Source organism: Oncorhynchus mykiss, chromosome 1 (assembly GCF_013265735.2).
Source record: "Oncorhynchus mykiss isolate Arlee chromosome 1, USDA_OmykA_1.1, whole genome shotgun sequence".
Lineage (NCBI taxonomy): Eukaryota > Metazoa > Chordata > Actinopteri > Salmoniformes > Salmonidae > Oncorhynchus > Oncorhynchus mykiss.
In genome coordinates, this window is record NC_048565.1 from 57004633 (window position 1) to 57027745 (window position 23113).

The 23113-nt window shown below is 44.0% G+C and overlaps 1 protein-coding gene across 1 annotated transcript in view; it reads right to left on the bottom strand.

The window, feature by feature from the left end:
• cdh23 (cadherin-related 23) overlaps window positions 1–23113 on the bottom strand; it is a 655816-nt gene that overhangs the window by 100024 nt on the left and 532679 nt on the right. Inside the window, exons 39-43 of the mRNA XM_036980724.1 lie at window positions 16923–17042; window positions 16497–16677; window positions 1707–1840; window positions 1261–1470; window positions 753–860 (exon numbers count right to left, since the gene is read on the bottom strand). Of these exons, the coding sequence (XP_036836619.1) occupies window positions 753–860; window positions 1261–1470; window positions 1707–1840; window positions 16497–16677; window positions 16923–17042 (753 nt within the window). The remainder of the gene's footprint in view (window positions 1–752; window positions 861–1260; window positions 1471–1706; window positions 1841–16496; window positions 16678–16922; window positions 17043–23113) is intronic.

The window sequence follows — 23113 nt, forward strand, 5'->3', positions numbered from 1 at the left end:
TGTGGGACTTTATATAGACAGGCGTGTGCCTTTCCAAATCATATCCAATCAATTGAATTTACCACAGGTGGAGTCCAAGTTGTAGAAACATCTCAAGGATGATCAATGGAAGCAGGATGCTCCTGATTTTTTTTATTTTAATACATTTGCAAAAAAAAAAAAAAACTGTTTTTGCTTTATGGGGTATTGTGTGTAGATTGATGAAGGGAGAAAATAATTTATTGATTTTAGAAAAAGTGGATAAAGCGAAGGGGTCTGAATACTTTCCAAATGCACTGTATATTTTGCTTGAAAATCTGAGACAGGGTTCGAATATAGCTGTCCATCAATGACCCTCAACCAAATGTTGTGCACTTGAGCACTTTCTACAAAAACAATGGTATGTTGCCATAAGAGTTGCAATTTGATAGAATCCTATTCAAAATGATTCACAGCTGGCAAAGGTGCTTCCACCAAGTATTAACTATGGGGTTAAAGACATACGCAATCAAGACATTTTACATTTTCACTTTGAAAATGTAGAATAGGTTATGTAGATCTGTAGGGAAAAAATCTAATTGAATCCGTTTTTATATTTAATTATAAAGACTGTGCAAGAGGTGTGTAGACTTTCACTCGGCATTGTAGATAATCAATGATAAGATCAGTGTACGAGTTTTGGTAGCTTACAGCTGAGGAAGCAGAGGCTTGACTTTGCCAGTAAATAGCGTATGGGCTGAGAGGGGATCATGTGTGTGTGTGTGTGGCAGTACCCGGCGAGCGATGCGGGAGTTTTCAGGGTTGTCTTTGACTGTAATGGCCAGTCTGTACTCCGCCACCCTCTCTCTGTCCAGAGGCCTGTTCACCTGCACCACCCCTGTCTGAGAGAGAGAGAGAGAGAGATGATAGAAATGACTCATCAATTACAACAGTATACCCTTCCCTTTTCAATTACTTTCTATCTATTTCTCGGTCTACATTTTTCTACCTCTCCTCTATCTGTTCTACCCCTTTACTCTCCGTAACCCTTCTCTCCATAACCCTTATTTTATCCAAATTGTTCCTTTTTCCCTCTATCCCTTTCCCAACCTTCTCACCCTCTCTCTCTCATTTTCTTCCCTCACACCGTCTGTCCCCCTCCATCCCCTCCTTCCCTCTCCCTCCATCCCCTCCTTCCCTCCCCCTCCAACCCCTCCTTCCCTCCCCCTCCAACCCCTCCTTCCCTCCCCCTCCAACCCCTCCTTCCCTCCCCCTTCATCCCCTCCTTTCCCTCCCTCTCACAGTGTCGTTGATGTAGAAGGCGCCGTAGCGGTTTCCAGCAGTGATGTTGTAGGTGAGTAGGGCGTTGCGTCCACTGTCTACATCCTGCGCTCTGACCCTGGCCACCGAGGTGTATACGGACGCCCCCTCGCTCACACTGGTGTTATGGGGCAGGTTGAGCAGCACGGGGTCATTGTCATTGATGTCCAGAACATGGACACCCACCACCACCTGGGAGATGAAGGAGACACAAGACAGGGTGGCACTTAGTCTTTCTGAGTGTGTGTGTGTGTGTGTATATATATATATATATATATATATATATATATATATATGTGTGTGTGTGTGTGTGTGTGTGTGTGTGTGTGCGCGCGTACACGTATGGACACATGTGTTGAGTACATTGAAGTGTCTGAGCATGTTAGCAGGAAGCACCACAAAATCAGTGCATGTCTGTGCGAACACACCATGCTGCTGCGTGGTGGTTTGCCCAGGTCTTTTGCCATGACAGTGATGTTGTAGAAGGGTGTGGTCTCTCTGTCCAGCTCCACATCTCTCCTCACACGCAGCTCTCCCTCCACTGGGGATATCACAAACTCATCTGAGAGAGTAAGAGAGAGGAGAGAGAAACAGAAAGGGAGAGAGGAGGGCATGATTAGTTGGTTACTAGCTGTATACACTGCACACACAGACGGTAGTTCACTAGCATGCATGCACACACACACACACAATAACCCATCCCCTCCTCCACAAAGACACACACACATACACCCACCGCAACTATTGTCATTACATTTTCTCAACCAGTAACTGTTATGCAAATAAATAACCCAGTCAGTAACACCAGCAACTATCCAGGGCCTCATTTCCCAGAGCCTTCAGATTGTCATTAGAACCATTTTACAATGTATCTTTAGTAGCTAAGCTGTTTCCCAGAACCTTCGTTAGTAATGTGCCTCTTGAAAACCTTTGCACATTTAAAGCAGCCAAAGTGCATCGTTAGATTCTCAGTAGATATCAGCTAAACATAGAATCAAGATGTTTAGGCTAGGTATCTGTCTGACTGTGACCGCTGATAACTTTAGAACTAAGTTGACAGCAAATTGAAAGTTGCCAAAGTATTTGCAATTGTTACAAACAATTGAAAGATACCGAGATGACTGCATTAAAAGATAAATAGACTACATTGGCCTATATACTTCAATCATATTGAAATCATATTGAGTTCTATTTTGCCACTAGTCTACTGTCAAATCTTTGGCTCAATATGTTTCATGATGTCCTAGCCGTGTCTGAATCCTGGCTTAGGAAGGCCACCAAAAATCCTGAAATTTCCATCCCTAAATATAACATTTTCCGACAAGATAGAACTGCCAAAGGGGGGGAAGTTGCAATCTGCTGCCGAGATAGCCTGCTGAGTTCTGTCATACTATCCAGGTCTGTGCCGAAACAATTTGAGCTTATACTTCTAAAAATTCACCTTTCCAGAAATAAGTCTCTCACCGTTGCTGCTTGTTATAGACCATCTTCTGCAACCAGCTATGCCCTGGACACCATATGTGAATTGATTGCCCCCCATCTATCTTCAGAGCTCGTACTGTTAGGTGACCTAAACTGGGACAAGCTTAACACCCCGGCCGGCCTACAATCTAAGCTAGATGCCCTCAATCTCACACAAATGATCAATGAACCTACCAGGTACAACCCCAAATCCGTAAACACAGGCACCCTCATAGATATCATCCTGACACACCTGCCCTCTGCTGTCTTCAACCAGGATCTCAGCGATCACTGCCTCATTGGTCAAACGACCACCCCTCATCACTGTCAAACACTCCCTAAAACACTTCAGCAAGCAGGCCTTTCTAATCGATCTTGCCCGGGATTCCTGGAAGGATATTGACCTCATTCCGTCAGTAGAGGATGCCTGGTTAATCTTTAAAAGTGCTTTCCTCACCATCTTAAATAAGCATGCCCCATTAAAAAAATGTAGAACCAGGAACAGATATAGCACATGGTTCACTCCAGACTTGACTGTCCTTGACCAGCACAAAAAAATCCTGTGGTGTACTGCATTAGCACCGAATAGCCCCTGCGATATGTAACTTTTCAGGGAAGTTAAGAAAGCAAAGGGTAGCTTTTTCAAACAGAAATTTAAATCCTGTAACTCCCAAAAGTTCTGGGACACTGTAAAGTCCTTGGAGAATAAGAGCACCTCCTCCCAGCTGCCCACTGCGCTGAGGCTAGGAAACACTGTCACCATCGATAAATCAATGATAATTGAGCATCTCAAAAAACATTATTTAGACGGCGGGCCATGCTCTCCACCTGGCTACCCTTACCCTGGTCAACAGCCCTGCACCCCCCGCAGCAAACCAAGCCTCCCCCATTTCCCCTTCACCAAATCCAGATAGCTGATGTTCTGAAAGAGTTGCAAAATCTGGACCCCTACAAATCAGCTGGGCTAGACAATCTGGACCCTCTCTATCTAAAATTATCCGCCGCAATTCTTGCAACCCCTATTACTAGCCTGTTCAACCTCTATTTTGTATCGTCTGAGATCCCCAAAGATTGGAAAGCTGCCGTGGTCATCCCCCTCTTCAAAGGGGGAGACACTCTAGACCCAAATCGTTACAGACCTATATCTATTCTACCCTGCCTTTCTAAGGTCTTCGAAAGCCAAGTTAACAAACAGATCACCGACCATTTCGAATTCCACAGTACCTTCTCCGCTATGCAATCTGGTTTCAGAGCTGGTCACGGGTGCACCTCAGCCACGCTCAAGGTCCTAAACAATATCATAACTGCCATCGATAAAAAAACTCAACAGCTTTGGTTCCTCAAATGACTGCCTCGTGTGGATCACCAACTACTTCTCAGACAGGGTTCAGTGTGTCAAATCGGAGGGCCTGTTGTCTTGACCTCTGGCAGTGTCTATGGGGGTGCCACGGGGTTCAATTCTTGGACCGACTCTTTTCTCTGTATATATCAATGATGTCACTCTTGCTGCTGGTGAGTCTCTGATCCACCTCTACGCAGACGACCCCAATCTGTATACTTCTGGCCCTTCTTTGGACACTGTGTTAACTAACCTCCAGACAAGCTTCATTGCCATACACCTCTCATTCCGTGGCCTCCAACTGCCCTTAAATGCAAGTAAAACTAAACGCATGCTCTTCAACCGATTGCTGCCCGCACCTGACTTAGAATATGTGGACAACTACAAATACCTAGGTGTCTGGTTAGATTGTAAACTCTCCTTCCAGACTCACATTAAGCATCTCCAACCCAAAATTAAAGCCAGAATCGGCTTCCTATTTTGCAACAAAGCATCCTTCACTCATGCTGCCAAACATACCCTCGTAAAACTCACAATCCTACAGATCCTTGACTTCGGCGATGTAATTTACATAATAGCCTCCAACACTTATATTCGTTTTATATTCATCGCCAAACCCACTGGCTCCAGGTCATCTATAAGTCTTTTCTAGGTAAAGCCCGCCTTATCTCAGCTCACTGGTCACCATAGCAGCACACACCCGTAGCACACGCTCCAGCAGGTATATTTCACTGGTCACCCCCAAAGCCAATTCCTCAATTGGTCGCCTTTCCTTCCAGTTCTCTGCTGCCAATGACTGGAACAAATTGCAAAATTTACTGAAGCTGGATACTCATATCTCCATCACTAACTTTAAGCATCAGCTGTCAGAGCAGCTCACAGATCATTGCACCTGTACATAGTCCATCTGTAAATAGCCAATCCAACTACCTCATCCCCATATTGTTCATTATTTTTTGCCCCTCTGCACACCAGTATCTCAACTTGCACATCTATCACTCCAGTGTTTAAATGCTAAATTGTAATTACTTTGCTACTACGGCCTATTTATTGCCTTTACCTCCCTAATCTTACCTCATTTGCACACACTGTATATAATTTTTTTCCATTGTGGTATTGACTGTACTTTCGTTTTTTCTGTTGCACAACTTTGCTTTATCTTGGCCAGGTCGCAGTTGTAAATGAGAACTTGTTCTCAACTGGCCTACCTGGTTAATTAAATAAAGGTGAACATTTTATTTTAAATGTGTGGCAAGATATGCGCAATGATGTGCACAATCCGTGATTTAGCGCATTATTATTGGGTAAACATAATAAGCCACCTCAATTATTGCAGTCATATGTGGTAATATCTATCTAGGAGCTGATCAGTCATCAGTATTGTGGAATAATTATAATGTTAAGTTAAGATTTGATCCAATAGCAGCAATGCTTTTCTTTCGATCCCATCAGTATCGACACATGGTCTGACAATGCACATAGCGAACGTTCTCTCTACGTGCTTGTTTTGGAAACACTCTTAGTTTGTCTGGTTGCCTACAATCATGACAATGCTTAAAGGGCAATTGCTTCACTTTCAATCTCATTTTAATCATTTCCCTCACCAAATCAGTGTCCACATACACTATATATACAAAAGTATGTGGACACCCCTTCAAATGAGTGGATTCGGCTATTTCAGCCACACCCGTTGCTGACAGGTATATAAAATCCAGCACACAGCCATGTAATATCCATAGACAAACATTGGCAGTAGAATGGCCTTACTAAGGAGCTCAGTGACTTTCAAAGTGGAACAGTCACAGGCTGTGACCTTTTCCAAAAAGTACATTTGTCAAATGTCTGCCCTGCTTGAGCTGCCTCCGGTCAACTGTAAGTGCTGTTGTGAGTTGGAAACCTCTAGGAGCAACACAAAGTGGTAGGCCACACAAGCTCCAGAACGGGACCGGCGAGTGCTGAAGCGTGTAGCCCGTAAAAACCATCTGTCCTCGGTTGAAACACTACTGAGTTCCAAACTTCATCTGGAAGCAACGTCAGCACAATAACTATTCGTGAGGAGCTTCATTAAATGGGTTTCCATGGCCGAGGATGCCAAGCGTCGGCTGGAGTTGTATAAAGCTCGCCACCATTGGACTCTGGAGCAGTGGAAATGCGTTCTCTGAAGTGATAAATAACGCTTCACTATCTGGCAGCGCGACGGACAAATATGGGTTTGGGGAATGCCAGGAGAACGCTACCTGCCCGAATGCATAGTGCCAACTGTAAAGTTTGGTGGAGGAGGAATAATGGTCTGGGGTCTTTTTTCATGGTTCGGTGAAGGGAAATCTTAATGCTACAGCACACAATGACATTCTAGACAATTCTGTGCTTCCAAATGTGGCAAGTAAAAACAAAATGCTTCTCTCTGACATCAGTGATTTTCCAAACCAGTAACGAGTTTCTAGCCCAAGGAAGGGTATTTTCTTTCTCTGTACATCACCGCGAATCTCAGTGTTCAAAAATCACTGTTTTAAACATGTTTTAACTTTTGATGATGTCATACGGTATAACTTTTTAACTTCTCTTTAAAAATGTGCCGTTTTCACTTATGTAGACACTGGTATCGTGTTAGAGATATTGAAAAGTGGTGGAGTTGACCTAGCATGTATTTTTGTTGTTACCGTACCCAACCCAATGACACACCAAACACAGAACAGGCTTGGAGCAAAACAGGGTCAGCCTTCATTCAACATGTAGCAGTTAAAGGGATAGCACCTGAAAAGTGATGTAGGTGTAATTTTGTCACACCCTGATCTGTTTCACCTGTCTTTGTGATTGTCGCCACCCCTCTCCAGGTGTCGCCCTTCTTCCCCATTATCCGCTTTGTATTTATAACTGTGTTCTGTTTGTCTGTTGTCAGTTGGTCTTGTTTGTCAATTCAACCAATGTTTTGTCTCAGCGCCTGCTTTTCCTAGTCTTTTTTTTCTTGCCCTTTGGTTTTGACCCTTGCCTGTCCTGACTCTGAGCCACTCCGCCTGACCCTGAGCCTGCCTGCCGACCTGTACCTTTGCCCCACCTCTGGATTATTGACCTCTGCCTACCCTGAGCCTGCCTGCCATCTGGTACCTTTGCCCCACCTCTAGTTTATTAACCCCTGCCTGATTATTAAACAATTGTCAATTCGACGTTGCCTGCATTTCTGTAGCCTATGTGGCCGATGCAGGCACAGATAATAAAGCCATGAATAGCGGTATCATTAATCTCACCATTTTGATTTCACCATCGCTGTTTTTGTAACGAGAAAGCAACCAAAAACCAGATCATTTTTGTAACAGAAGGATTTTATGGAAAGCCAAGTTGAAGCCAGCATTAGATGTTGTCGTCCTCATAATAACCGCACGTGGTTTTGTTGCAACGGAGTAGCGCAATTGTGATTTAGATCAAAACACTTGGGTGAACTTTTGGAATCATGGATTTAGAATGTTTATTTTAATTCTATAGTTAGAATATCAATAATAGTGGGCTAGCCAGCTAACACAATTTTGCTTAACTTGCTAAGAAAATACAAACTATCTGTTTGCAGATGTAAGAAACACAAACTAATATTGTAATTATAGAACGCTTGTGGATTTATATTAAGATCAAAGTGGAAACAACATCGTTGTCATCAACATTGTTGCATGTGCTGCATTGACCAAGCAGACTGAACGAAAGTGTCTTGTGGGTTGGCGCCCCCCCTTGGGTTGTGCCGTGGCGGAGATCATTGTGGGCTATACTCGGCCTTGTCTCAGGATGGTAAGTTGGGGGTTGAAGATATCCCTCTAGTGGTGTGGGGGCTGTACTTTGGCAAAGTGGGTGGGGTTATATCCTTCCTGTATCATCGGTTGGGGCCACAGTGTCTCCTGACCCCTCCTGTCTCAGCCTCCAGTATTTATGCTGCAGTAGTTATGTGTCGGGGGCTAGGGTCAGTTTGTTATATCTGGAGTACTTCTCTTGTGCTCTTTCTAATTCTCTCTTTCTTTCTCTCTCTCGGAGGACCTGAGTCCTAGGACCATGCCTCAAGATTACCTGGCATGATAACTCCTTGCTGTCCCCAGTCCACCTGGCCGTGCTGCTGCTCCAGTTTCAACTGTTCTGCCTTCGGCTATGGAATCCTGACCTGTTCACCAGACGTGCTACCTGTCCCAGACCTATTATTTGACCATGCTGGTCATTTATGAACATTTGAACATCTTGGCCATGTTCTGTTATAATCTCCACCCAGGAACAGCCAGAAGAGGACTGGCCACCCCTCATAGCCTGGTTCCTCTCTAGGTTTCTTCCTAGGTTTTGGCCTTTCTAGGGAGTTTTTCCTAGCCACATCTGCATTGCTTGCTGTTTGGGGTTTTAGGCTGGGTTTCTGTACAGCACTTTATACGAAGGGCTATATAAATAAATTTGATTTGTGGTCAAGCAACAACAAATGCGCTCTTTGAGTGACAGGGGGTGGGACTTGGTCTGTGTGGAAAGCAGCATGGAGAGACAGAGAGCAGAGAGGAATGAAGTAGTGGAGTAACTATAAAAATGGACGTTACATATAGCGTATCACATTAAACAAACCAAACATTCAAATACCGTTATTGAAGGTAAAGTAAAAACCCAAGCCGGTCTGTGAATAAATACTGGTATATAGTAAAATACGGTATACTGCCCAGCCCTAGGTCTGAAGTGCATTCAACACATCTTCTCCACTTGTTTGATCTTGCTGTGGCAATAAGCACAAAAGTACTTCCCGATAAGATTCCTCTTTAGGTAACCGAATGCATACGCATAACTGAGCCGTGCTTAAGTCCAATGCTATGCTGGTAAACGGAGCCGCTGATATATCCTTGTTTATCTGCTTACTAAAGTATTTTCCTATTTCTTTAACCCTTCTTATTATGGTTGTCTGATAGTTGTAGTCCTTTCATTTGCTTTAGAAAATCATCTTCGTTACTGAAGTCAGCATACATACTTTCTGCGCCGACACTTTCCGGCACCGACAGAGATGGCCGCCTCGCTTCGCGTTCCTAGGAAACTATGCAGTTTTTTGTTTTTTTACGTGTTATTTCTTACATTAGTACCCCAGGTCATCTTAGGTTTCATTACATACAGTCGAGAAGAACTACTGAATATAAGATCAGCGTCAACTCACCATCAGTACGACCAAGAATATGTTTTTCGCGACGCGGACCCTGTGTTCTGCCTTACAAACAGGACAACGGAGTGGATCCTATGCAGCGACCCAAAAAAACGACTCCGAAAGAGAGGGAAACGAGGCGGTCTTCTGGTCAGACTCCGGAGACGGGCACACCGCGCACCACTCCCTAGCATTCTTCTTGCCAATGTCCAGTCTCTTGACAACAAGGTTGATGAAATCCGAGCAAGGGTAGCATTCCAGAGGGACATCAGAGACTGTAATGTCCTTTGCTTCACTGAAACATGGCTCACTGGAGAGACTCTATCCGAAGCGGTGCAGCCAACGGGTTTCTCCACGCATCGCGCTGACAGAAACAAACATCTTTCTGGTAAAAAGAGGGGCGGGGGCGTATGCCTCATGGCCAACGTGACATGGTGTGATGAAAGAAACATACAGGAACTCAAATCCTTCTGTTCACCTGATTTAGAATTCCTCACAATCAAATGTAGACCGCATTATCTACCAAGAGAATTCTCTTCGATTATAATCACAGCCGTATATTTCCCACCCCAAGCAGACACATCGATGGCTCTGAACGAACTTTATTTAACTCTCTGCAAACTGGAAACGATTTATCCGGAGGCTGCATTCATTGTAGCTGGGGATTTTAACAAGGCTAATCTGAAAACAAGACTCCCCAAATTTTATCAGCATATCGATTGCGCAACCAGGGGTGGAAAGACCTTGGATCATTGTTACTCTAACTTCCGCAACGCATATAAGGCCCTGCCCCGCCCCCCTTTCGGAAAAGCTGACCACGACTCCATTTTGTTGATCCCTGCCTACAGACAGAAACTAAAACAAGAGGCTCCCACGCTGAGGTCTGTCCAACGCTGGTCCGACCAAGCTGACTCCACACTCCAAGACTGCTTCCATCACGTGGACTGGGAGATGTTTCGTATTGCGTCAGATAACAACATTGACGAATACGCTGATTCGGTGTGCGAGTTCATTAGAACGTGCGTTGAAGATGTCGTTCCCATAGCAACGATTAAAACATTCCCTAACCAGAAACCGTGGATTGATGGCAGCATTCGTGTGAAACTGAAAGCGCAAACCACTGCTTTTAATCAGGGCAAGGTGTCTGGTAACATGACCGAATACAAACAGTGCAGCTATTCCCTCCGCAAGGCTATCAAACAAGCTAAGCGCCAGTACAGAGACAAAGTAGAATCTCAATTCAACGGCTCGGACACAAGAGGCATGTGGCAGGGTCTACAATCAATCACGGACTACAGGAAGAAATCCAGCCCAGTCACGGACCAGGATGTCTTGCTCCCAGGCAGACTAAATAACTTTTTTGCCCGCTTTGAGGACAATACAGTGCCACTGACACGGCCTGCAACGAAAACATGCGGTCTCTCCTTCACTGCAGCCGAGGTGAGTAAGACATTTAAACGTGTTAACCCTCGCAAGGCTGCAGGCCCAGACGGCATCCCCAGCCGCGCCATCAGAGCATGCGCAGACAAGCTGGCCGGTGTGTTTACGGACATATTCAATCAATCCCTATACCAGTCTGCTGTTCCCACATGCTTCAAGAGGGCCACCATTGTTCCTGTTCCCAAGAAAGCTAAGGTAACTGAGCTAAACGACTACCGCCCCGTAGCACTCACATCCGTCATCATGAAGTGCTTTGAGAGACTAGTCAAGGTCCATATCACCTCCACCCTACCTGACACCCTAGACCCACTCCAATTTGCTTACCGCCCAAATAGGTCCACAGACGATGCAATCTCAACCACACTGCACACTGCCCTAACCCATCTGGACAAGAGGAATACCTATGTGAGAATGCTGTTCATCGACTACAGCTCGGCATTCAACACCATAGTACCCTCCAAGCTCGTCATCAAGCTCGAGACCCTGGGTCTCGACCCCGCCCTGTGCAACTGGGTACTGGACTTCCTGACGGGCCGCCCCCAGGTGGTGAGGGTAGGCAACAACATCTCCTCCCCGCTGATCCTCAACACTGGGGCCCCACAATGGTGCGTTCTGAGCCCTCTCCTGTACTCCCTGTTCACCCACGACTGCGTGGCCACGCACGCCTCCAACTCAATCATCAAGTTTGCGGACGACACAACAGTGGTAGGCTTGATTACCAACAACGACGAGACGGCCTACAGGGAGGAGGTGAGGGCCCTCGGAGTGTGGTGTCAGGAAAATAACCTCACACTCAACGTCAACAAAACTAAGGAGATGATTGTGGACTTCAGGAAACAGCAGAGGGAACACCCCCCTATCCACATCGATGGAACAGTAGTGGAGAGGGTAGCAAGTTTTAAGTTCCTCGGCATACACATCACAGACAAACTGAATTGGTCCACTCACACAGACAGCATCGTGAAGAAGGCGCAGCAGCGCCTCTTCAACCTCAGGAGGCTGAAGAAATTCGGCTTGTCACCAAAAGCACTCACAAACTTCTACAGATGCACAATCGAGAGCATCCTGGCGGGCTGTATCACCGCCTGGTATGGCAACTGCACCGCCCTCAACCGTAAGGCTCTCCAGAGGGTAGTGAGGTCTGCACAACGCATCACCGGGGGCAAACTACCTGCCCTCCAGGACACCTACACCACCCGATGTCAAAGGAAGGCCATAAAGATCATCAAGGACATCAACCACCCGAGCCACTGCCTGTTCACCCCGCTATCATCCAGAAGGCGAGGTCAGTACAGGTGCATCAAAGCTGGGACCGAGAGACTGAAAAACAGCTTCTATCTCAAGGCCATCAGACTGTTAAACAGCCACCACTAACACTGAGTGGCTGCTGCCAACACACTGACACTGACTCAACTCCAGCCACTTTAATAATGGGAATTGATAGGAAATGATGTAAATATATCACTAGCCACTTTAAACAATGCTACCTTATATAATGTTACTTAGCCTACATTATTCATCTCATATGCATACGTATATACTGTACTCTATATCATCGACTGTATCCTTATGTAATACATGTATCACTAGCCACTTTAAACTATGCCACTTTGTTTACATACTCATCTCATTTGTACATACTGTACTCGATACCATCTACTGTATCTTGCCTATGCTGCTCTGTACCATCACTCATTCATATATCCTTATGTACATATTCTTTATCCCCTTACACTGTGTACAAGACAGTCGTTTTGGAATTGTTAGTTAGATTACTTGTTATTACTGCATTGTCGGAACTAGAAGCACAAGCATTTCGCTACACTCGCATTAACATCTGCTAACCATGTGTATGTGACAAATAAAATTTGATTTGATTTGATTTGCTGAAGACGACAAGCACTCTTTCACTATGTCTGAGTCGATAAAGGCCATCTTATGCCTAGCCAAGATCCATGCAATCTCAAATGCTGTCTCTGTCAGTTTCTCTGCAGAAGAGGTCGTTCTGTCCATCAGCGGTTGCTGTCCTTTCAGCAAAGCAGTAAGTTGTTGAATACCATTTTTTCGTAGACCCCTGCCAGGTGGAAATTTCTCTTTGTATGTGTAGTATTGAAATGCTGTTCTAAATTACCATTTTTAAAACCTGCGCACGTCTTCTTGCCAATTAAACAAAGTGGGTTTTGTGCCATGAAGTACAAAGAACAATTCTGTTCCATTTTTCTTGAAACATACGATTTATCTTTCAACAGCCGTACCTTTCTCTTTTTGCTAGCTTGTCCCTCATCTGTGTGCGAGGCTCTACTAATAGCTTCCTCATCCTCATTATTTGTAGTGGCAGTTTGCTCATTATTATGTTTTTGCTTGTGCTTGACTACGACAAATCGATACATTTTAAATGTTCCATTCGGCCAAGGATAGTGATAAATATTTACTTTGATGTGGCCCAAAATATGTTCAGTAGAGTGGACTAAACTGCTGCTTCTCTCAGCCCTCCACCTCTCGCCTCCATCGCTAGCCTACTTTCAAGTGAAGCAACTCGACTGCACATGTTGATGCAGCAGCTCAACATCTTATATAATGCCACATACTGGGTGAGTGAAATAGTGCAGTTTGTGTAATTTGAATCCTCAGAAATTATTGGACATTTTGCTGTATTTGGTAGTCTGTACCGCGAGCCGCCAATCAACGCAATCCGTGCAATGACTATGCCTGGCCTAGCCTCTAGAAAGCTGATGGGATCCTCCTATTTTTAAAAGAGGCCATCAAAATGATGTTTTCTTATACAATTGCATAGCATAACCTATTGAAATGTTGTGCAACATGGGCTTATAGGAACTCTTATTTCATTCCATGCATCAACCAGCTATGAGGAGCTGGCTCTCGCTGCGCAACAGGCGAACCTATTCCGCTAAAACTCTGAAAACCAGGGCTCTTATTAAGTGTTTGATTTGATTTTCGATTGTATTGACGTTAGAGTGGTTAGAGGGTCATTATAAACCGGGTGGTTCAAGACCTGAATGCTGATTTGATGAAAGCCGTGGTAGATCAGACAGTACACCACGGGTATGGCCAAAAATGACTTTTTACTGTTCTAATTATGTTGATAACCAGTTTATAATACCAATAAGGCACCTCGGGTTTTGTGGTACATGGCCAATATACCAGGCACTCATAAGAACAGCCATTATCCCTGGTATATTGGCCATATACCACACGACCTCGTGCCTTATTGCTTGAATAGAGTGCTGAGTACCAGGCCGTTGGCAAGTTTGATAGGTTACTAATTACCATCAGGGGCATCAGAGCACAGTTTTGGAGAAGTCTACAGTTGTGGCCAAAAGTTTTGAGAATGACACAAATATTAATTTTCACAAAGTTTGCTGCTTCAGTGTCTTTAGATATTTTTGTCAGATGTTACTATGGAATACTGAAGTATAATTACAAGCATTTCATAAGTGTAAGGCTTTTATTGACAATTACATGAAGTTGATGCAAAGTCAACTTTTGCAGTGTTGAACCTTCTGTTTCAAATCCTTTGCAATCCACCCTGGCATGCTGTCAATTAATTTCTGGGCCACATCCTGATGGATGGCAGCCCATTCTTGCATAATCAATGCTTGGAGTTGGTCAGAATTTGTGGGTTTTTGTTTGTCTACCCGCCTCTTGAGGATTGACCACAAGTTCTCAATGGGATTAAGGTCTGGGAAGTTTCCTGGCCATGGACCCAAAATATCGATGTTTTGTTCCCCCAGCCACTTAGTTGTCACTTTTGCCTTATGGCAAGGTGCTCCATCATGCTGGGAAATGCATTGTTCGTCACCAAACTGTTCCTGGATGGTTGGGAGAAGTTGCTCTCGGAGGATGTGTTTGTACCATTATTTATTCATGGCTGTGTTCTTAGGCAAAATTGAGTGAGCCACTCCCTTGGATGAGAAGCAACCCCACACATGAATGGTCTAAGGATGCTTCACTGTAGGCATGACACAGGACTGATGGTAGCGATCACCTTGTCTCCTCCGGACAAGCTTTTTTCCGGATGCCCCAAACATTCAGAAAGGGGATTCATCAGAGAAAATGACTTTACCCCAGTCCTCAGCAGTCCAATCCCTGTACCTTTTTCAGAATATCAGTCTGTTCCTGATGTTTATCCCGGAGAGAAGTGGCTTATTTGCTGCCCTTCTTGACACCAGGCCATCCTCCAAAAGTCTTCGCCTCACTGTGCGTGCAGATGGACTCACACCTGCCTGCTGCCATTCCTGAGCAAGCTCTGCACTGATGGTGCCCCAATCCCGCAGCTGAATCAACTTTAGGGGACGGTCCTGGCGCTTGCTGGACTTTCTTGGGCGCCCGAAGCCGCCTTCACAACAATTGAACCGCTCTCCTTGAAGTTCTTGATGATCCGATAAATGGTTGATTTAGGTGCAATCTTACTGGCAGCAATATCCTTGCCTGTGAAGCCCTTTTTGTGCAAAGCAATGATGATGCACGTGTTTCCTTGCAGGTAACCATGTTTGACAGAGGAAGAACAATGATTCCAATCAGCATGACAGAGTGATCTCCAGCCTTGTCCTCGTCAACACTCACACCTGTGTTAACCTCTTTTGGGTAGGGGGCAGTATTTTGACATTCGGATGAAAAGTGTGCCCAAAGTAAACTGCCTGTTACTCAGGCCCAGAAGCTAGGATATGCATATAATTTAGATTTGGATAGAAAACACTCCAAAGTTTCTAAAACTGTTAAAATAATGTCTGTGAGTATAACAGAACTGATATGGCAGGTGAAACCCAGAGGACAAACTATCCCCCTCCAAAAAAATCAGCTTACCACTATATTCAATGGCTGTCACTTTAATTATAAGGCTAAATCCTCCCAGGTTGCAGTTCCTAGGGCTTCCACTAGATTCAACAGTCTTTAGAAAGAGTTTCAGGCATGTTTTCGGAAAAATGAGCCAGAAAATGTAGTTTTTCTAGGTGGCTCCCATTTTGGCTGTCGTGTTTCCAAGCGCATGGAATTTTTCTGCGGTAAAGACAATAACGATTCTCCGTCTTAAATTGTATTGTTTATTTATGTTTTAGGGTACCTATGTTTGATTATGAACGTTGTTTGACTTGTTTGGAAAAGTTTATTACTAAAGTTTAGGATTAATTTTGATGGAGGAAAACTGGGTGGATTATTGACAGAAGCGTGCCAGCTAAACTGAGTTTTTATGGATATAAAGAAGGACATTATGAAACAAAAGGACCATTTGTGATGTATTTGGGACCTTTTGGAGTGCCAACAGAAGAAGATCATCAAAGATAAGGCATTTATTATATCGCTATTTCTGATTTTCGTGGCTCACCTGCCTGGATGAAATATGTTTTTCATGCTTTTGTAAACAGGGCACTGTCCTCAGATAATCGCATGGTGTGCTTTCGCCATAAAGCCTTTTTGAAATCTGACACAGCAGCTGGATTAACAAGAAGTTAAGCTTTGTTTTGATGTAATACACTGTTTGATGTCAGCTGGTCCTTTTGTGGCAGGGCTGAAATGCAGTGGAAATGTTTTTGGGGGATTCAGTTAATTTGCATGGCAAAGAGGGACTTCGCAATTAATTGCAATTCATCTGATCACTCTTCATAACATTCTGGAGTATTTGCAAATTGCCATCATACAAACTGAGGCAGCAGACTTTGTGAAAATTAATATTTGTGTCATCTCAAAACTTTTGGCTACGACTATAGTTGCCACGACTCAAAGGTCACATGGAATTTGACTGTGGGTCATGACTCATGACTGCTGGTGTGGCGGTAATACGTCACGGTAACAGCCCTAACCCCAACCCACACACATCCTACTCACTCTGGGGGTCTCCGGCAGTGATGCTGTACTCCACTTTGCCGTTGAGTCCAGAGTCTTGGTCAGTGGCTTTGAGGGTCCAGACCCGGGGTCCCGGCTGGCCCTCTGTTATCTTAAAGGGCCCCTCATAGACCTTGGGGAAGGTGGGGGTCACATCGTTCACATCCAGGACATTCACCAACACCTTGAAAAGACCAGTGGAAACAACTTGTTCAGAGATCTGTATGGCCTATATGTATATTTACGTGATTAAAGGAATAGTTCACTTTTTGTAGAAAAAAATGTGGGTCATTAATTTTGATGAACAAAAACCCCTGCAAATATCACAGATTGCAACTTTAATATGATGTGTACAAACTACATTAAAAACAAGGCCTTAATAAACATGGTGTGTGTGTGTGTGTTTCTGTGTTCTGTCATTGTCATCACCGTAGTGCTGGATGTCAGGCGGAGGGCATGGATGGGACACTGGTCTGTTGCTGTGACGACAAGTGCGTAGTGTCCATTGCTGATCTCAAAGTCCAGCTCCTTCACTGCAACAATCTTTCCCTGGACACACACCCATGCACAAAAAGACAACTACTTTAACACTCAACGCTATTCAAAATATTGTACAGTCAGTGTGTTCACAAACTACACACAGTTCCAGACCTTGGATCAAATACTTACTGAAATATTTTAAATACTTACTTAGTTTTAGAAGTGGTGGGGACATAATAATATATATACAGTATATACAGTGCCAGTCAAAAGTTTGGACACACCTACTCATTCAAAGGTTTTTCTATATTTAAAAAAAAACTATTTTCTACATTGTAGAATAATAGTGAAGACATCAAAACTATGAAATTACACATGAAGTAATCTAAAAGTGTTAAACTAATCAAAATAGATTTAAGATTCTTCAAAGTAGCCACCCTTTGCCTTGTTGACAGCTTTGCACTCTTGGCATTCTCTCAACCAGCTTCACTTGGAATGCTTTTACAACAGTCTTGAAGGAGAGCCCACTTATGATGAGCACTTGTTGGCTGCTTTTACTTCACTCTGCGGTCCAACTCATCCCAAACAATCTCAATTCGGTTGAGGTCAGATGATTGTGGAAGCCAGGTAATCTGATGCAGCACTCCATCACTCTCCTTGGTTCAATAGCCCTTACATAGCCTGGAGGTGTGTTTTGGGTCATTGTCCTATTGAAAAACAAATGATAGTCCCAAAAATGCGCAAACCAGATGGGATGGCGTATCGCTGCAGAATGCTGTGGTGGCCATGCTGGTTAAGTGTGCCTTGAATTCTAAATAATTCCCCAACAGTGTTACCAGCAAAGCGACCCCACACCTCCTCATCAATGTTTCACCACACATCCATTCACGTGGCATCAATTCACCTACTCTGGGTCTCACAAAGACACAGCAGTTGGAACTAAACACTCTTCAGACCGACGGACAGATTTCCATCGGTCTAATGTCCATTGCTCGTGTTTCTTGGCCCAAGCAAGTCTCTTCTTATGATTGGTGTCCTTTAGTAGTGGTTTCTTTGCAGCAATTCAACCACGAAGGCTTGATTCACAGTCTCCTCTGAACAGTTGAGATGTGTCTGTTACTTGAACTCTGTGAAGCATTTACTTAGGCTGCAATTTCTGAGGCTGGTAACTCTAATAAACTTATCCTCTGCAGCCGAGGTAACTCTGGGTCTTCCTTTCCTGTGGCAATTCTCAGGAGAGCCAGTTTCACCATAGCGCTTGATGGTTGTTGTGACTGTACTTGAAGAAACTTTGAAAGTTCTTGAAATGTTCCGTATTGACTGACCTTCATGTCTTAAAGTAATGATGGACTGTCATTTCTCTTTGCTTATTTGAGCTGTTCTTGCCATAATATGAACTTGGTCTTTTACCAAAATAGGGCTATCTTCTGTATACAACACAACTGATTAGCTCAGAAGCATTAGCAAAATAAATTCAACAAATTAACTTTAAACTAGGCACATCTGTTAATTGAAATGCATTCCAGGTGACTAACTCATGAAGCTGGTTGAGAGAATGCCAAAAGTGTGCAAAGCTGTCATCAAGGCAAAGGGTGGTTACTTTGAAGAATCTCAAATTTAAAATATATTTTGTTTTGTTTAACACTTTTTGGGTTACTACATGATTCAATAGGTGTAATTTCATAGTTGTGATGTCTTCACTATTATTGTACAACGTAGAAAATAGTAAACATAAAGAAAAACCCTGGAATAAGTAGATGTGTCTAATCTTTTGACTGGTACTGTATATATTTTTTAAAATATATTTTCCTTTATTATTTTCTCCTAACCCTACAATCACTTCCATAATGGAGTAAATTAATCGCCAACAACAACAATTACAATAGTTATCTTTTGTTTGTATTTAGTCACATCTTTCAGCTCCACTTATCCCCTCCCATCTGTCTCTGAACACCATCAAGTTTTGATTTCTATTTGCCATATATTTTAAACTGTGCTGTGATGTTTCACAAAGTTTCTACATATTGTAAATTAAAAATATATATTTTTTGCTAAAAGTATTATTATTTAATTGATCGATTGACTATGACTTTTTAAATCACCCAGCAGTGCAATTTGCAGAGGGGGACATAATTTGGCAGGGGGTCTGGGGGCCCTCCATTTTGGGGGCATCTAAACAAAAGCACATTTCCTGCATTTCTACACAATTTATTATGACCCATGGCCCAACAACAAAAAGTACAGAGCATTCGGAAAGTATTCAGACCCCCCTTTTCCACATTTTGTTACGTAACATTCTAAAATTGATTAAATAAATATTTTTACTCATAAATCTACACACAATAACCCAAAATGACAAATCGTACATGTCTGAGCAAAAAACAAGCCATGAGGTCGAAGGAATTGTCCGTAGAGCTCCGAGAAAGGATTGTGTCCAGGCACTGATCTGGGGAAGGGTACCAGAAAATGTCTGTAGCAATGAAGGTCCCCAACAACACAGTGGCCTCCATCATTCTTAAATGGAAGAAGTCTGGAACCACCCAACCTCTTCCTAGAGCTGGCCACCCGGCCAAACTGAACAATCGGGGGAGAAGGGCCTTGGTCAGGGAGGTGACCAAGAACCCGATGGTCACACTGACAGAGCTCCAGAGTTCCTCTGTGGAGTTGGGAGGACCTTCCAGAAGTACAACCATCTCTACAGCACTCCACCAATCAGGCCTTTATGTTAGAGTGGCTAGACAGAAGCCACTCCTCAGTAAAAGGAACATGACAGCCCGCTTGGCACCTACAGGACACTCGGACCATGAGAAACAAGATTATTTGCTCTGATGAAACCAAGATTGAACTATTCAGCCAGAAACCCAAGCATCACGTCTGGAGGAAACATGGCACCATCCCTATGGCGAAGCATAGTGGTGGCAGCATCATGCTGTGGGAATGTTTTTCAGGGGCAGGGACTGGGAGACTAGTCAAGATCGCGGGAAAGATGAACGGCGCAAAGTACAGAGAGATCCTTGATGAAAACCTGCTCCAGTGCACTCATGACCTCAGACTATGGTGAAGGTTCAACTTCCAACAGGACAATGACCCAAAGCACACTGCCAAGACAATGCAGAAGTGGCTTCAGGACAAGTTTCTGAATGTCCTTGAGTGGCCCAGCCAGACTTGAACCTGATCAAGCATCTCTGGAGAGACCTAAAAATAGCTGTGCAGCGACTCTCCCCATCCAACCTGACAGAGATTGAGAGGATCTACAGAGATTGAGAGGATCTGCAGAGAAGAATGGGAGGAACTCCACAAATACAGGTGTGCCAAGCTTGTAGCGTCATACCCAAGAAGACTCAAGGCTGTATTCGCTGCTAAAGGTGCTTCAACGAAGTACTGAGTAAAGGGTCTGAATACTTATGTAAATCTTTTTTATTTTTAATACATTTTCTAAAATGTCTAAAATCCGTTTTTTGCATTTTCATAATGGGGTATTGTGTGTAGATTGATGAAGAAAAAACGATTTAATGAATTTTAGAATAAGGCTATAACGTAACACAATGTGGAAAAAGTCAAGGGGTCTGAATACTTTCCGAATGTTTAAGTGTTTGATAAGACTTTAACTAGATACAAGATCTTTCAATCATCAATATTGTGTTGGACCTTTAGAAAATAGTCTAACAAATGAACAACTCTTACAAATACAGTACAAAGAGAAACTTTGATTGTCTTTAAGACATGCTCTATATGCAAATTGGAAAATTATTGTAGCTTGGGATTTTGACAAAGCAAATTTGAGGACAAGGCTGCTGAAGATCAACATATCGACTGTACTACTCACGCTGCTAACTATCAACCACTGCTATTCAAACATCCAGAATGCTTACAAGGCCCTCCCCTGCCCTCCTTTCGGCAAATCTGACCACGACTCCATCTTGCTCTACCCTTCCTATAGGCAGACACTCAAACAGGAAGTACCCGTAATAAGAGCTATTCAACGCTGGTCTGACCAATCGGAATCCACACTTGAGGATTGTTTTGATCAAGTGGACTGGGATATGTTTTGAGTAGCTTGCGAAAAAAGGCTAGACGCATACATGGATACAGTGACTGAGTTCATAAGGAAGTGTATAGGAGATGTAGTAGCCACTGTGACTATTAAAACCTACCCTAACCAGAAACCGTGGATAGATTGTATCATTAACACAAAACTGAAAGAGCAAACCAACACATTTAACCATGGCAAGGTGGATAACGCTTTGAGGATAACACAGTGCCACCGACACGGCCCGCTACCAAGGACTGTGGGTACTCCTTCTCCGTGGCCGACGTGAGTAAAACATTCAAATGTGTTAACCCTCGCAAGGCTGCTGGCCCAGACGGCATCCCTAACCGCGCCCTCAGAGCATGCGCAGACCAGCTGACTGGTGTGTTTACGGGCATTTTCAATCTCTCCCTATCTCAGTCTGCTGTCCCCACATGCTTCAAGATGGCCACCATTGTTCCTGTACCCAAGAAGGCAAAGGTAAATTAATTTAATGACTATCGCCTCGTAGCACTCACCTCTGTCATCATGAAGTGCTTTGAGAGACTAGTCAAGGGTCATATAACCTCTACCTTACCTGCCACCCTAGACCCACTTCAAAATGCTTACCGACCCCAATAGATCCACAGACGATGCAATCACCATCACTCTGCACACTGCCCTATCCCATCTGGACAAGAGCAATACCCATGTAAGAATGCTGTTTATTGAATATAGCTTAGCACTCAACATCATAGAACCCTCCAAGCTCATCATTAAGCTCGAGGCCCTGGTCTGAACCTCGCCCTGTGCAACTGGGTCCTGGACTTCCTGACGGGTCGCCCCCAGGTGGTGAAGGTAGGAAACATCACCTCCACTCCACTGATCCTCAACATTGGGGCCCCACAAGGGTGCGTGCTCAGCCCCCTCCTGTACTCCCTGTTCACCCATGACTGCTCGGCCAAGCACACCTCCAACTTAAACATCAAGTTTGCAGATGAATAGTAGGCTTGATTACCAACGATGACGAGACAGCCTACAGGGAGGAGGTGAGGGCTCTGGGAGTGTGGTGCCTGGAAAACAACTTCTCACTCAACGTCAACAAAACAAAGGTGATGATCGGAAATGATCGGAAAAAGCACAGGGTGCACCCCCCTATGTACATCACCGCAACCGCAGTGGAGAAGGTGGAAAGCTTCAAGTTCCTTGGTGTACACATCACTGACAAACTGAAATGTACCACCCACACAGACAGTGTGGTGAAGAAGGGGCAAAGGAGCCTCTTCAACCTCAGGAGGCTAAAGAAATTTGCATGTCACCAAAAAACCCACAAACTTTTACAGATGCACAATTGAAAGCATCCTGTTGGGCTGCATCACCGCCTGGTACGGCAACTGCACCGCCCACAACAGAAAGGCTTGAGGGTGGTGCAATCTGCCCAACGCATTACCAGGGGCAAACTACCCGCCCTCCAGGACACCTGCAGCACCCGGTGTCAAGGGAAGGCCTAAAAGATAATCAAGGACATCAACCACCCGAGCCACTGTCTGTTCACCCCGCTATCATCCATAAGGCGAGGTCAGGACAGGTGCATCAAAGCTTGGACCGAGAGACAGAAAAACAGCTTCTATTTCAAGCCCATCAGACTGTTAAATAGACATCACTAGCACATTAGAGGCTGCTGCATATAGGCATAGAAATCATAGAAATGTATATGCCTATAGGCACTGGCCACTTTAAGGAATGGAACACTAGTCACTTAATAATGTTTACATATCTTGCATTACTCATCTCATATGTACAGTGGGGCAAAAAGTATTTAGTCAGCCACCAATTGTGCAAGTTCACCCACTTAAAAAGATGACCAGTAATTTTCATCATAGCTACACTTCAACTATGACAGACAAAATGAGGGAAAAAAATCCAGAAAATCACATTGTAGGATTTTTAATTAATTAATTTGCAAATTATGGTGGAAAATAAGTATTTGGTCACCTACAAACAAGCAAGAATTCTGGCTCTCACAGACCTGTAACTTCTTCTTTAAGAGGCTCCTCTGTCCTCCACGCTTTACCTGTATTAATGGCACCTGTTTGAACTTGTTATCAGTATAAAAGACACCTGTCCACAA